The 15,325-nt window shown below is 36.6% G+C and overlaps 1 protein-coding gene across 1 annotated transcript in view; it reads left to right on the forward strand.

Annotated features, from left to right (window-relative positions):
* SLC12A8 (solute carrier family 12 member 8) overlaps positions 1 to 15,325 on the forward strand; it is a 61,695-nt gene that overhangs the window by 36,164 nt on the left and 10,206 nt on the right. Inside the window, exons 6-8 of the mRNA XM_070949844.1 lie at positions 6,484 to 6,571; positions 8,951 to 9,038; positions 15,072 to 15,218. Of these exons, the coding sequence (XP_070805945.1) occupies positions 6,484 to 6,571; positions 8,951 to 9,038; positions 15,072 to 15,218 (323 nt within the window). The remainder of the gene's footprint in view (positions 1 to 6,483; positions 6,572 to 8,950; positions 9,039 to 15,071; positions 15,219 to 15,325) is intronic.

Below are 15,325 nucleotides of genomic sequence, written 5' to 3' on the forward strand. Positions count from 1 at the left end.
AGGCATTAAGCGTGGAAAAGCTCCCAGAGCATTCGGGAATGCCTTAGATGCTGTAAATCTCAAACCAATCCCTTCATCGATGCAGGATAGATCAGTCCTGGCCCCCTCTTGTCAAATAATGGGATTGTATACCTTCTCTAACTAGTGAAGCCAGACTAACAAGAGATGAGAAATGCAGTGCTCCCAACTTTTAATCAGTTGATACATGAGAGACCAGCATATGCTAAACCCTCCCAGTTCAGCCTTGAATGGTATCAGCCAAGTTGCTAGCAGGATTCATATAGTACACGAAACATTAGTTTACTTAACTGTGATTTATTAAACAAATTCAATGCGATTGGATTTGCCAAACATGCTAGATTAAAACCAAATAAGCCATAATTATACCTTGATGCAATACCTAAACCCTTTCACTTTTTTCTACAAGAGGCATTATATTGGCTTACATACTTTTAGAGAGCTGCCCTTGCTTTGGTACTTCTTGAAACAAAGCACTCTTTGTAGTTGCTTCATGGAACAGCACAGCTCCCTGCTTCTAAAGAATGACATGAAAGTGCTATGTGGTTTTGTCTCATGTTGTTTCCCCTTAAATATATTTTTATTTTGTTCAAAACAAGATTAAAATACAAAATACAGAACTCCCCCCCCCAAAAAAAATCCAAAAGAAAAAAAAGTCAAAAAACACAAAACAATTCTAAAAATGCATAAAAAGAAACCCCAACACATACACACATAATATCCCCTCATCAGCTGGATACTGATCAGTAGATTACTAAAACATTAGTTCCCACACCTTCCGAAACAGGCACTCCCAAAAAATTTAATCTACTAAATGTATTTACAAATTGTTGGCCTGTCTTCTATAAGTCTCATGTTGTTCTCCTGGCCTTCTCCAGAAAATCCAGTAGCCAGAAAGACTTCCAGTGTGAAATGGGGTAAGAATATTTTAAAGCATGTGTGGAGAAACTGTGCTGTTTACTGGACATTCATGCAGAATGCTTCGGATGTCGGCCTAGTGCCATTAAAAAGCAAGCTCGCTTTACAAGGTTGCCATAAAGATTTACTCAGGGAAAATATTTTGCATTCAAACACTGTGATACATGAATATCCAGTTTCCTAAGCACAAATTCCCATTCTGAACCATACTGAAAAATGGTAATGGAAGATTTCTGTTCAACCCCCCTGGTTTGAACAGAACCCTATGGGTTCTGTTCTTTTTCCCCCTTGTTTTTTTAATATCAGCATGAATCAGTGAATGATCTGGAGGCTGAGGGCCAGACTAGAAACAGTCTTCACACATAGGTATCCATACTAGCCACAATAGCAAAAAAAAGTGTCAACATTTGAAAAATAAATTTGTAGCCCCAATTACTCAGCAGATTGAACATTTCATATTTCTTGTGACTTATCAACAAGGTGTTTACAGACATAGAGTGAAGTTGTGTGGTCACTTAGTTTTTAGAAGTAGACACAAGAAGGATCAGTTACTTAAAAAAGTAGCATGGCAGGAATGCTTCCCATGAATCTCTTGAAAGCTTTGTGCAACCCTCATGTATTGCTCAGAAGTCATTTTTTTTCTAATTATTATTTATCCTCTTTTAAACTTGCAAGCAGAAAATTTTCTCCAGTTTAAAGGAGAAGGGGGAAAGCATGTACTGTTTCTCTAGGTATGGAAGATAACAATTTGCCAAATGCAGGTTAAACCTTTGCTCTCTGGAGGCTGAACAAGAATATTAAAAACTGTTAGGTCTGTCCAAGCATCACAGTATCAGTCAGATCAGAGCTAAGAAAGGGTCATTCTATTCTATTCTATTCTATTCTATTCTATTCTATTCTATTCTATTCTATTCTATTCTACTCTACTCTACTCTACTCTACTCTACTCTACTCTACTCTACTCTACTCTACTCCTCTATCCTATGTATTATTTTGCCATACTCTTTTCAGATTGTGTTCAGATTGTGTCTTCTAAGCAGTTCCATTTGGGCAAAGTTCCTGAACTCTGAACCTCACATATAGGTATATAAAGGTATGTAATATTCCATCATAGTACAGGCGGCCCTTGTTTAGCAATCAGAATTGGGACTGACAATTGATTGTTAAATGAAGTAGTCATTAAGTAAAACTGTGACTGTGCTTACAATCCTACCTCAGCTTTCCTTTGCTTTGCAGACCTGTGAAGGTCATAAAAACAAGGACTGGGTGCAGAGTTACTTTGTCATCACTATTATAACTCCAAACAGTCATTGTCTCTGGTTGTCACTAAATGAGGACTACCTGTATTTAACTTAATATGCTTTAAACTGCCTCTCATTCATTCATTATATGCAGGTGGAACACCCATGAAGTTTTTTTAAAAAACAACTTCCTGTTGAGTCTCCGTGATGCGGCATGTAAAAGAAAAATTTCTAGAAGAGATAGGAGTTTTAACAACATTATTAAATTGATTATAATCTGAAATTCTATAAGAATCCAGGCTCTGGATACTTCTATATTCTGTGGAAAACTGGGTAAAGTTCATGTAAAATAATTTTATTTGACTACTGTGTTTCCCTGAAAATAAGACCCTGTCTTATATTTTTTTGAACCCTGAAATAAGCGCTTGGCCTTATTGCCATGCACTCAAAAGGCTTATTATCAGGGGATGTCTTATTTGGGGGGAAACAGGGTACCTCATTTTTAACTTTCATTGTTAAAAATGAGGTAGTCAAATAAAAGTATATTACATGAATTTCTCACCTTAAGCCTCACTTAACCAACAAAAGCTACCCACCAAGCCTTGTGGCCCTCTTATTTATAATCCCAAACAAGCATCAGAAACAAAGTTATCCAGTCTAATACAAAAGGATTCTTGCATTCCCTTCTCATACACAATGTTGGCTTCCATCTGGCTTCTTTTTGATTAATAAGAAAACAAAAAGAAGCTTGCTAAATCAGACCATTGATCCATCTAGTCTAGCATTCTGTCTCATGCAAGGGACAACTAAAGGAATTTGCAAATCTAGCAAGTTTAGTACTTAAGACAGGCAGGCTGGTTAAGATTCAGCATATAGGCATACCCAGCACTTTTATAAAATTATCCAATGTCCTTTTAAAAGTATCCAAATTACCTTTTATCACTTCGACTGCTGACTGAAATTCCACAACTTAATCTTGAACTGCGTAAGAAATATTTTCTTTTCTAACTCTTTAATCTCCACCAAGCTCTTTGCTTCTCTTAGATTCCTGTTCCTATTTTAGATCCAGCATATTCTTTTGGACTATTAGTAGAAAGTCAGTTTCCTCCTCTTAAGTATTTGTTCTATCTTTTGTTGGATACAGATTGTCTCTGTGTATTGATTTTGGCACCTGTAACCACGCTAGAATTGCAGGATCATTCTTATAGAGAAAGGGATAGGCTAAGGATGGGCTCCGGAACAAGTCCAAATGCATGGAAGACTAAACCCCTAGTCCTTGCCTCACTTATGGGGCATGTAAAACATGTTCTGATTTATCCTCTTGCCTTATTTTTTCTCTAGAATCTTTTTTTTTTCCTAGCTGCTTTTGAGATAAATGACTCATGGCTGTCCTGCACCATCGAGTAGAAAATATTTCCGACATATGGCCTTGTGAGTTTTTCTTACAGGATTATCTTAAAAAAAAAAACAAAATAGTTTGCTTATCCCTGATGCACATTACAATGTATTTTAGTAGATATCAAGATAGGTGTTTCTGCAGTGGTTAAAGTCAGAAGACACTGAAACTGATTAGAAGCGTTAGAAGAATCAATTTGGCTATAAACTGGGAGACCGTGAGTTCTAGCTTTGCCTTTGGCACAAATCCAGCTGAGTGACTTTGGGCCAGTCCCATCTCTTTCAGCTTCAGGAAGGAGGAGACAAGAACAAACCACTTCGAAAACTGCAGGGACTTTTTCAGGCAGTGGCCAGGAATAAATACTGACTCAAAGGTACAATAATGATAATAGGAAGGAGTAAGGCTGGGGTTATTGAAATCTACTAAAGAATATGCAGTGGCCAAAGAGAGAGCAAATGTTTTGATTTCTGCATCCACCAGATAACTGGTAGTCAACAAATTATTCCATTTTTTTAAAGGTCTATAATGAATTTAAAAGATGCAAGGGATGAAAGTTACTTCATCTTTATATGCACGGGTAGAAAACTATTTTTTTTAAAAAAAAGAATATATAGGGCAGCGTCAGGAGCCACAACTGCATTGGTATTATTTTTAGCACCTTCTTCTGCTAACACGGTTCTATAAATCTGTATTTGCTGCTCAGCAAAAGCTTTTTGGGGTGGGGATTCTGTTCCCATAGTTTGCTGCCTGCTTCTTTGTCTCTTTTTATTTTAGAAAAAAAAGTAAACTCAAATTTGCTCTTATACCCTGGGAGAGAGAATGCAGCATGAGTAATGTAGGAAAGAAAGCCACTCTTTATAAAAATGGACGAGAATTTAACTAAATTTGGTGGTGTGACAGAAGCCATTTGATCTCTGGCTGCACAGGCCAAGTTCTCTCTAGCCCTCATTGTACCGTATCAGAATTCAAGGTCATGATTCGGTCTCATTGATGCTAATCCATAGTGCTGAACTAAGTTACTCCTTGCTCCAGTGGTGTTAAACTAGGCTTGCAATTTCCTTGACGGGAAATAATTTCACTATTATGAACTGAAGCATTTGTGTTATTTTTTTTTTTCCTGAATACCTCTGTACTTCGTTTGTATGTTTGTTTGCCATGTGCCCCAGTTACACAAGGATAATGATTTAATGTTATTATATAGTTACATAAGCAATACCGTCACACAAACAGCTCATTTCTTAGAAATTGGTACTTGGTACTTAAAGCGTTTCAAAAGAAACCTCTGGCTTTCTTCCCAAATATTTTGCATTTGATAGTTAAGAACTGACTTTTTATCATCCAAGTAATAAAACTGTTAAATGAGTCGTATGCAAACTTGTAGGTCTGGGATATGTTGATTTTTCAGTTAGATCAGTCACAACCATAGGTGATTTTAAAATACTGTTAAGTTGTTTTGGATGTATACAAATATTTACCATATACTTATTCAGTGAACTGGAATATATTCTTCTGTCTGATTATTTTTGACTGATGTATTTTACTTGCGTAGCAATCCTAAGATTAATTACTCAGAAATAAGGCCTACTGAATTCAGTGATCTGTATAAATATGATTAGTACTGTGAAAGCTTATGTATTAATAAAAAGACATATAAACTTATAGTTGATAGTCATTATTCCTATGGAGGTCTTAACTGCTTTAACAGAGGGTGAACGTAGAAAGCATCAAACTATATTTAATATGTCAAACATTGTGGATTATTTCCTGGTTGTAACTAGAGTGAATTAAAACAATGGAAAAGCACTATTTGGACAAAGACATATCTAACTGATTGATGGCTCTCAAGTAGATGGTGGATATTGATCCTATTAATTGACTTTGGGCTGCACGTATGGCTCAATAGTCTTTTAACTGAAAGATAAAATTGTATTAGAGTTGCTGAATAATTATTTCCGTTTCCTATTAAATGTGTGAGTGTGACTTCAGAAATACGGGTAGTTCTCAACTTACAACAGTTCATTTAGTGACCGTTCAAAGTTACGGCATGGAAAAAAGCGACTTATGACTGTTTTTCACACGACCATTGTAGCATCCCCATGGTCACCTGATCAAAATTCAGATGCTTAGCAACTGGCGCATGTTTATGACGGTTGCAGTGTCCTGGGGTCATGTGACCATATTCTGTGACCTTCTGAGAGGCCAAGTCAATGGGGAAGCCAGATTCACTTAACAACCGTGTGACTAACTTAATAAGTGCAGTGATTCAATTAACAACTGTGGCAAGAAAAGTCGAAAATGGGGCAAAATTCAGTTAACAACTGCCTCACTTAGCAACAGACATTTGGGGCTCAATTGTGGTTGTAAGCTGAAGACTTCCTGTGGTTCAATTTAATACTTTTTTAAAAAATTAATTTAGTTATTTGTATAAAGAGCCACTTTATCCAAAAGGTAAGGAATAGTCCTTAGACATTAACAATCTGAAGGCTTATTGTTTTAAAAAACAGGGAACAAAAGTTTCCTGTGAAAGTGTCAGAATCTATCATGTCTATGGAGATAACCACTCATGTAATGGGGAGCCTAGCTGAAAGGTCTGCCAAGTTCAGTGTGAGTGGGCATTTGGAAAGGGACTGTTTTCAAGTGATAGTTTTCAGATAAGCTGTTTTTGTCTAAATCCGTGCCTTTCTTCTAGTACATTGTCCAATTTAGAACAAAGAATCTCTTTGTGGGTATGTGGTTAGCATCCTGTTGCCAGTGGATACCTAGTTGCTTAATCATGAAGCTGTATACATGGCACCGATATCAGTATGTGCACCAGGGTTGGGTTTTTTTTTTCCCCCTAAAAAAAAAAGGTCATCGTCTTACAGCCCACTAACTCTGTTGTGTTTATTTTTGTGTGTGCTCAAATTGCAGGAGTGATGGCTGGGTTTAATATGAGTGGAGATCTCAGGAAACCCGCAACGAATATCCCTCTAGGATCTTTATCTGCCATTGGCATTTCGTAAGTCCTTATAAACAAAGAGGAACACCTCCTTGGGGGGAAAAAAAAGGTTTTCTGCTCAGACTAACTTTTTGCTCATCTCATCTGTTCTATAGTCAATCCATTTCCTATTATAATAAATTTTCCTTTTTTCCCTTCCTCTTCTGTATCAAAGTTGGCAGGGATTCAGCTGTTTATCCCTGATCACTTTCTGCCCCGGAAACATTACAAAGAGATAAATTATTTAATATTCTCCCATCTTCTTCACTTTTCCAAATGTAGGGAACATAAACCTTTTCAGAATAATTATAGGACTGATAAATAACAAATAAATAATTAGCTTTCCTTTCTAGTACGGAATACCCCATGAGCGACATGTAAGGTGTGGGCTGCCTTTTTTTATGCTCCCTATAAATCCCTAGATATGTTTTACAGCACATTGATTTTTAGGAAGAATTCTTAAATAAAGCAGATCCATTACCTGTGGCTTCATTATTAATTCATTAAATTTGTTTGCTGCCAATCTTGCCACAAAGTAAATGGGATACCTTGATGTCTAGAAGATATTTTTTCATTTTCATTTACAGGTGAATGATTTCAGTCGTAGTCAGAGAATGTGAGACAGAACTTAAAAAAGATTTGATTACATTCCTTGCTGGATAGCTACTTCCTAACACAGTAGTTAAACATCAGGATCTAATATTTTATAGGCTTAGAGTAGTTAGATCCAACTACTGAATGTGTGAGCATGGAAAGAAGATTATCAGCCTTAATCATATTATATTCATAAACCAGGGCATGGTTTCAGGAAGAAAAAGGAAAAGGAAAACAAACTTGTAGGAACCCTCCTCATTATATGGCATCACCTCTCTCCTCTAAACTACTTTTTAGCTATTCATATTTTTAAATAAAGATTTGACTCTTTATCATCATTTACAGTTGTTTCAAACTGTGTAATATTAGCCTGAATACATTTCAATAAAGGAGAATATTAATAGGTCAGGATTGAACTAAGGAGTCCTTGGTGCTCTCTGAGCTTGCAGACGTTTTATTACCCAAACTAGGTAACATTATCAGTGCTAGTCTGATATACATATGTGAATATATTCCTTCTTTCTGTTCTCTCATTCCTGTTCCTTTTCCCTTCCTCATTCTTTTTTTGTAGTTGTTTTCAATACTCCAACTTTTATATTGCATCTTTGAGGGGGCATATCCTGTGTTTTAGTTTAGGGTGTTCAATTCAGCTTCTGGTAAATGCATGATGGCAATGAATTACCTCTTTCACAATAATCAGAATAAAATATAACTACAAATAGGTTCCTTAGCTCTCTGACTCTGATTTAATTGATTTAATTGTTTTGAAGAACATTGTTGTTTTCAAAAATCAATTTAGTTCCTAGGCATTTTTGTTACAGTCATGAAAAAAACTATAATAAACCTAATTCATAAAATTATGAAATGTTTTAGCATTGTATCCTTAGTCCTAAGCAAATAGATCCAGATTGATAAATTGAGGATCTATTCTAGGAGTTAGATTTGGATGGTAGAGGAACAATTGATATTCCTACATCTGCCCATTAAAAGGTAGATTGGGCCCTTTTCCTCTATGGAACTATGTTGTATAGTGGTACTTCAGTACTCATCATTAATTGGTTCTGGGAGGAGCAACGAATACTAAAAACGACAATGGCCAAAAAAATCATGTGACTTACCCCATGACTCTTTCTTTCAGCCAGAAAGGACTTCCTGTCTGTGCCTTTTCTATGTCAGCAACCTTCCCAGCATGGCCAATTTCCTGTCCGCGCTCTGCGTCTGCTCCCCACTTTCTTTTGCAGCGACCTTCCCAGCATAGGCAACTTTCTGTCTGTTCTCTGCAGTCGTCCCCCTTTTGCAATATATCAAATACCAAATGAACGAGTACCGGGACAATATTTTCACATCAAAATGCATCGAGAACCAAATTCGACGTGTTGTAAAGTAGTCAAGTACTGAAGTACCACTGTAGAATTTCGAACTTTGGATCTTCTATTTCATAGTTGGGCCCTCTGTTTCCATTCTTGCAGAGTGAGATTGAAAGCATGTTCCTCTAGCATTTGCATTCAAACTTCTATCTATGTCAGTTGCATCCACAACATGCGGTGTTTCTCAACCTTGGCCACTTTAAGATGTGTAGACTTCAATTCCCAGAATTCCCCAGCCAGCCCCAGCTGCCTGGTGAATTCTGGGAATTGAAGTCCACACATCTTAAGGCAGCTAAGGATGAGAAATACTATGTACCTTAAATGATTAAAATATTTTCAGAGCAAAGGAAACCTACTGCTTACTGAACTAGCGTATGCTATTAAGGACATTATTTTTTTTTAAAAAAAAAGCTGTGATTTTTTTTTTATTTCTTTGCAGGTGGTTTTTATACATTGTTTTTGTTTTTTTACTGGGAGCTATTTGTACCCGAGACTCACTCCGCTATAATTTTATGATAGCAGAAAAGGTAACTTTGAATACATAAGGCAAATCTTTTAATTCTTAATTAAATTATTTGGTTTCTTGATGAAGAGCAATAATGTTTACCTATTGGCCAAATTGCTTCTCAGAATCAACTGTAAGGCCTCTCTCCTATAGCCCCATGAACATGCTCCAAATTTGCTCCCATGGTTAGGAGAGAACCTCTAGGGCAGTGGTGTCAAATTAACGGCACTTAAGCCAGATGCATCATGTGCTGGCCCTGCCTCACCCAGTTTAGCGAAGAGGAAAAAAGTCCTGATATGTCATGTGATGCCACCGTGATGACGTGAGTTTGACACCCCTGCTCTAGGGTATATTTTGTGAGTAAAAGAGCCAGAAAGAGAGAAGGAAACAAAAACAACTAGTTACAGAAGCATGATTTATACATACAACACTGGATTTCACTCTGTGTCTAGAGTATATCATCATGATTTTATTCTACAGTTTGTGAATAAATTTTCCCTCTTTTGGTCTCTTTTCACTTAGTTTTTCACTCTTAGTTTTCTTTATGCATACAATAATCTTGCTGCATTTATCATATATAAGAACAAAGTTCCATGACTTTTTTTCAAATGTTTGTCCATTAAATCCCAAATAAAATCCTCTGGTCTCAATTGTATATTAATCTTAAAAAAAGCCCTGAATCAATGTATGTAGTTGAATCTGGAATGTTTTAGCCTTTTTCCATATCTACCAAACATGATAAAATTTCTCTTCATATTGTTCACATTTCCAACATAAATTTGAAGTGTTTTTATACATTCTAGACAATTTCTCTGATGATATATACCAATGGTACATCATTTTATAAAAGTTCTCATTAAGCATAATGTAAATCTCAATCCTTTCAGCCACTTATATTCTCATTGTTCCTTCTATATATTACAACAATTTTTTTTAGTTAAATGGGAGATTGAATTTTGCAGGCTATTTGTATATAGTAGCTTGCCCTGCTAGACTTGGTTTTGGATGTGGTTCTTTCTTGGTAATATCTTGATTAGGGTGTTACTTTTTCTCTGATTGTTTAGCTAGTGTTTCTTCCTGCATATCTGACTTGGTTGCTAGAGAGGATGTTTGTTTCCTTTCTTGACATTATCTTTTAGAAAGTATGTAGATAGGGGTTATCTCTATATGTCTGCTGATTGCCATTTTGTTAGAATGCCAAGCTTCCAGAAATTCTCTGGTGTTTTATCTAAACTTAGAGTCAGAAACTAAAAGACCTTGGTTGCCAAAGCAAGGCCTGCTAAGCAAAAAGACTTGTTATAAAGTCCACTGGGTAGGTGGGAAGTACTTTAAAAGCCTTTATTACTTGGAGAGATGCTCCAAACTAATTTCTGCCTCCACATGTTCAACATAGCTGGCAAGCACCTTGAGTGACAGCCTTGTGTGCATTCTAGGGCATTTTCTGCTTTGTGATACTGTGGTATTCAGTGATAATCTTCTCTTACTTCCTACCATCTTATCAGCCTCACTTTTTCCACTTTGCTCCGTTAGCTACACATTGCTATGTTTTGTAAGGTAACCCAGAGTAGACTCTAACTGAAAACTCTTCCTCAGAATAATACAATGGGAAAGATATTATTCTTACCACCTAAGAATGAACCTTTGTTCTTTCCCAAAATGAAATTTCTTTACTTTTTCTTTTTAAAAACTTACGGTAGGTATTTTTGGTTGTCTTAATAGGCATATGTGTATATGACATGAGGCATAATATAATGCCTTTTTATTTTCTTACCACTGTAACAACTGAGCCTTGCACCTTATTTTTCACTTAAATCAGATTTTATGACATTAAGCTGGAACACAGAGGGACAGGTTGCTTGATATGAAACATTCTTTCTCATACAGACAATAACAAAATTAATTTCAAACCATAGGTTATTAATCTGTGGTCCACGGGCTTTATAACAGCCTACCAAACTGTCAAATATACATTTGAGAATATCAGATTGTGCTCCAGGTATCTGCCTGTGGCTGATAGGCATTTTAAAATCTTTTGACTCGAAGATTTATCTCCTCAACTATCGCCATGAGTTGCAATGCTGCCTTTCTTGCCAGTATTTCAGAACAACAAGAGTGGAGTTGTTTCATTTTTGTCTTAAGAACTCTGTAAAATAAATTAAGCTGACAAAGAATGACTGACTCAATAAATTGCATACCTAACCAGGAAATACATCACATTGTGTGTTTGGGTAGTCCTGCATTCAGTTTATAGGCAGAAGCTTCTCTTGATGGATTTCTCTTGCTTTATATGGAAATACTATGTTCTCTGCCCCAGTTGAGAAATCAGCACCTATTATACTGTGTGTTAGCTAATCTTGTTGTCAGAATGTGTATTTAACCAATATAATAAGACATATGCATAGATGTTACTTTAAATAAATAGACAGAAGGAATACAGACAACATGGAAGGTTGGCCTACACTTTTCTTTTGGGGAAAGCAAATGTTTAACAATTTCTTTTCAATGGAATTCTTGCATCCATCTTTATGCATCATGAAACAAAATGAGAAACAGGAGTTTTATTTCCATTTTGTACAGAAGAAACTGCTGTAATGTGACAAGAGGATTAAACTACAATTTGCTTCCAGCAGAATTAGATTTCACCATGCATAGGAGAATTTCAATTTCTACACATCGATAGGATATGTATGTCATTATTTTTAGGGAGAGTTTTATTTTCAAATGCAATTTGGATATTTATTTATTTATATTTCTTTATTAATCCCATTTCTACCCCACTATAATTGGCGATTTACAGGCAGTATAAAATCAGATAAAAATCAATACAATCATAAATAGTGAAACAACCCCACCCCCCAAAAAAAAATTACAGACCATAAAAAAGAGAATATAAATAGCTTAACAAAACCAGGAGAAGGCTGTCCATAATAATTTGGTTTTAAAGTTTTCTGAAATATTATCAAGGGGAAGCAAGTCTGATCTTAATGAGGAAACTGTTTTACAGAATAGAAAACCAGCACCTCCTGTTTTAGCTCTCTAGATATCTCCAAAATATGGGATCAGTAGTAGCTTCCATTTACTTGATCAAATTGGTCAAGGAAAGTACTGATAGCAATACTGTAGAGAGAAAAACAAACCAAACTAGCTTTTTAAATTATACTTGAAAAACCAATTGGCAGCCAATGCAGAAAAGCAGTGCTATTTGCTACCAACAGTGATAGCCAGGAGTTTGTGGCTTGCTGCATTTTGGACCAACTGTAGTTTTCTAATTGTCTTTAATGATAGAGCCAAGAAGAGTTTATTATAGTACAGTAGTCCAACCAGATAGTGATAAAATAATTACTATAGAGTCCCAGGTAGGTTGTAACCGATGCACCAAGAAGAGCTGGTGATAGGGTCCTCCGGCCAAGTTTTTACCTGCTGTTCCAGCAGGAGCCATGAATCTAGAAGGACCCCTCCTCTTCATGAACCTATCCCTTGATGGACTTATCGGTCAGGGAAAAACTCTAGTGGCAACATAAGTACCCACACCAACTCAGTTTCAGGGTTTACCTTCAGCCTGATCCAGAGAGAAAAAAGGAACAAAAAGGAGAAAAGTGATTAAACTGCAACAATGAAGAATTTGTCAGCACTATATGTTAGGAGTTGCACCTGCAAATATACTTTTGACTGTCTTGATGCAAAAGCCATTTTCCCCAGAAAGTGTGAGTGGAATGTCATGACACTTTGAATAAGGCCATTTTAATTATGTACAAAGCATGATCTTGTCATAGTATTTTTGAGTGCACCAAAAAAGTACTATTATTACTCGACAATGCCATTTTCAAATTACTTTTATTTGACTATTTTCCATATATTCCCTACCAATTGCCACATCTTCTCTGTACTTTGTATGAGTTAGTAACACTTTGTATGAGTTAGTAACACACTTTTTATTTAAAAAAAAAAAGTTGGCTTGGTTTGCTGGGACTTGATGAATCCTGACCTCTTAAATGAGTTCCAGTACTACTTCCTTGTGCTGCAGAATGCTGTCCTAACCAGAAACAAAATTTAGCTATAATACTTTCCAACTAAAGTCCTTTAGAGCACAGTGATAATTACTTCTGAGTAAAGCTTCAGAGGATGTGTTATAATATATCCCACAATTTTCAGTTAATGTTTGGCATTCCTAATTATGGTTGTTGTAATTATTTGCAGTACAAATTTGTAGCTAGAGACTGAAGGCAAATTTATCATCCCTGGAAAATAGGGCAAATATGATTGGAGTTAGCTATTTTGAACTAACATTATTCCATATAACCTACTTTCCTTTGCATCAGGATTTGTGGCTTTACTGTTTAGGAGGAAAAATTAATCATGCAGAATAGGATGCCAAGGTGAAGCCTTCAGTTATGATCTGATAAAAGAGAATAGGAGGAGAAAGAGGGAATAGCGTACTAGGCTTTATTTGTTAACATGCACAAATTACCTAGAGAGATTATAATCAAAGGTTCCAAGTGTTGGAAACAATATCTTGATAATACTTCAAACTTGTGCACTTACTTAGCATTAACACCCAATGAACTCAATATGACTTACAACCAGCTAAAAGTATAGGACTGTAAAATCTTGTAGATTTTAATTAGGAAAGTAAAGGCAAAAATCCATTATTCAATTTGCATGCCCCACTGATCCCGAAATAACTGCCTCTTTAGATTGCTGTCCAAAATTATTTGCTGGAAGATCTCATTTGAAACATGTCATAGAAAAAAAAAACATGTTATTTAATTAAAGTATATCATCTGAATTTAGTCTATGTGAAATTACATAAATACATTCTCCTGGACTGCAACTCTGTTCTAGTATGTAAATGGTATAAAATATCTGTTACTCCCTTCATTTTCTGTAAGATGTACATGCTTCTTCTGAAATTGCTGCTAAATTAAGCTTTTCCCATTGGATTGCTTTACTCTGGGCAAAGCAAATTAAAGTATATTCTTTTGTGCTGTTAATTAGGGACAGAATATCAATCTTTTCTTGCAGCAAAGTGCTTCTCACTGGTTTGTGGCTGATTAGGACATTTTTAAAACACAGTTCTTCAAGTTTTGTACATGCATTATCATAACAATCTTTGTGCCAGCAATGTAAAACATGCTGTCACTCCCCTATTTCTGATGGGAAATAAGACTGAGAGAAATCTACTAAAGAAAGGTGTTTGTGCATTTGGACTATAGAAGATAATATATGTAGCTCAAGGCTGAACTGTGGAGTCCTTGAAGTTGTCTGAGCCCAGTTGTTTGCTTACAGATGTTTCATTACTCAATTAGGTAACATCATCAATGCTAGTGAGTATGGGGTTTGCTTCCTGTTCAGACTATCTCAAGTTTAATACTCATCATCTCCAGATAGGGCTGGGAACGCATTCAGACTAAAACTCCAGGAAATCAACCAATCATCAATGTAGACAATACTGTATTAAACTAGATCCGTGATGGTGAATCTATGGCATGCATGGCAGAGGTGGCACACAGCGCTTTCTCTGATGGCACACGAGCTGTCGCCCCAGTTCAGCTCCCCTGCGCATGTGCGTGTGCCACCCGCTGGACAGCTGATCTTCGGGTCTCTGCCACGCTTTCGCGGGGTGCAGAGGGCTACATGTGTGGGGTGGGGTGCATGTGCAGGGCCGTGCCCATGTATGGGGTGGGGCACATGCATGGGGGCACATGTGCAGGGGGTGGGACACATGCGTTGTGGAGCACATGCATGGGGCCACGTGTGGGGGCAGGGCACATGCACAGGGGGGGCACACACATTGCATTTTGGGCATTTGGGGGCACGCATGTGCTTTGGGCACTCGGTCCGGAAAAGGTTAGCCATCCCTGAATTAGATGGACTGATGGTTCAATTTGATATACTAATGGCTGATGAGATTTGGGCACCAGATTATCTGATTCATGTTCTTAATCATTGTATTATATCAATAGTCCATTAAGTCACAGTGATTTTTATCAGATGTGCCTTCCAAATATTAATCAAGAAAAAAATGTTTTGCTCTCTCTCTCTTTCTTTTTCTTAGGTATCCTTGGTGGGCTTCTTATTCTTACTTGGTTTGTACATTTCATCCTTAGCATCTTGCATGGGAGGTCTCTATGGAGCACCCCGAATCCTTCAATGCATTGCTCAAGAGAAAGTGATACCTCTTCTTGCATTTCTTGGACATGGGGTTAGTAAACAAGGAAGGCATTTTCTGTTTATTTTCCGTGTATAGATATTCTGTCATCCATGATAGATTTCCCTAGGCAGCTGTCTGATAAGCATTATTTAGGCCTT

This window comes from Pituophis catenifer, unplaced genomic scaffold, assembly GCF_029215685.1.
Source record: "Pituophis catenifer annectens isolate HBS135680 unplaced genomic scaffold, rPitCat1.0.hap2 SCAF_1, whole genome shotgun sequence".
Taxonomy (NCBI): domain Eukaryota; kingdom Metazoa; phylum Chordata; class Lepidosauria; order Squamata; family Colubridae; genus Pituophis; species Pituophis catenifer.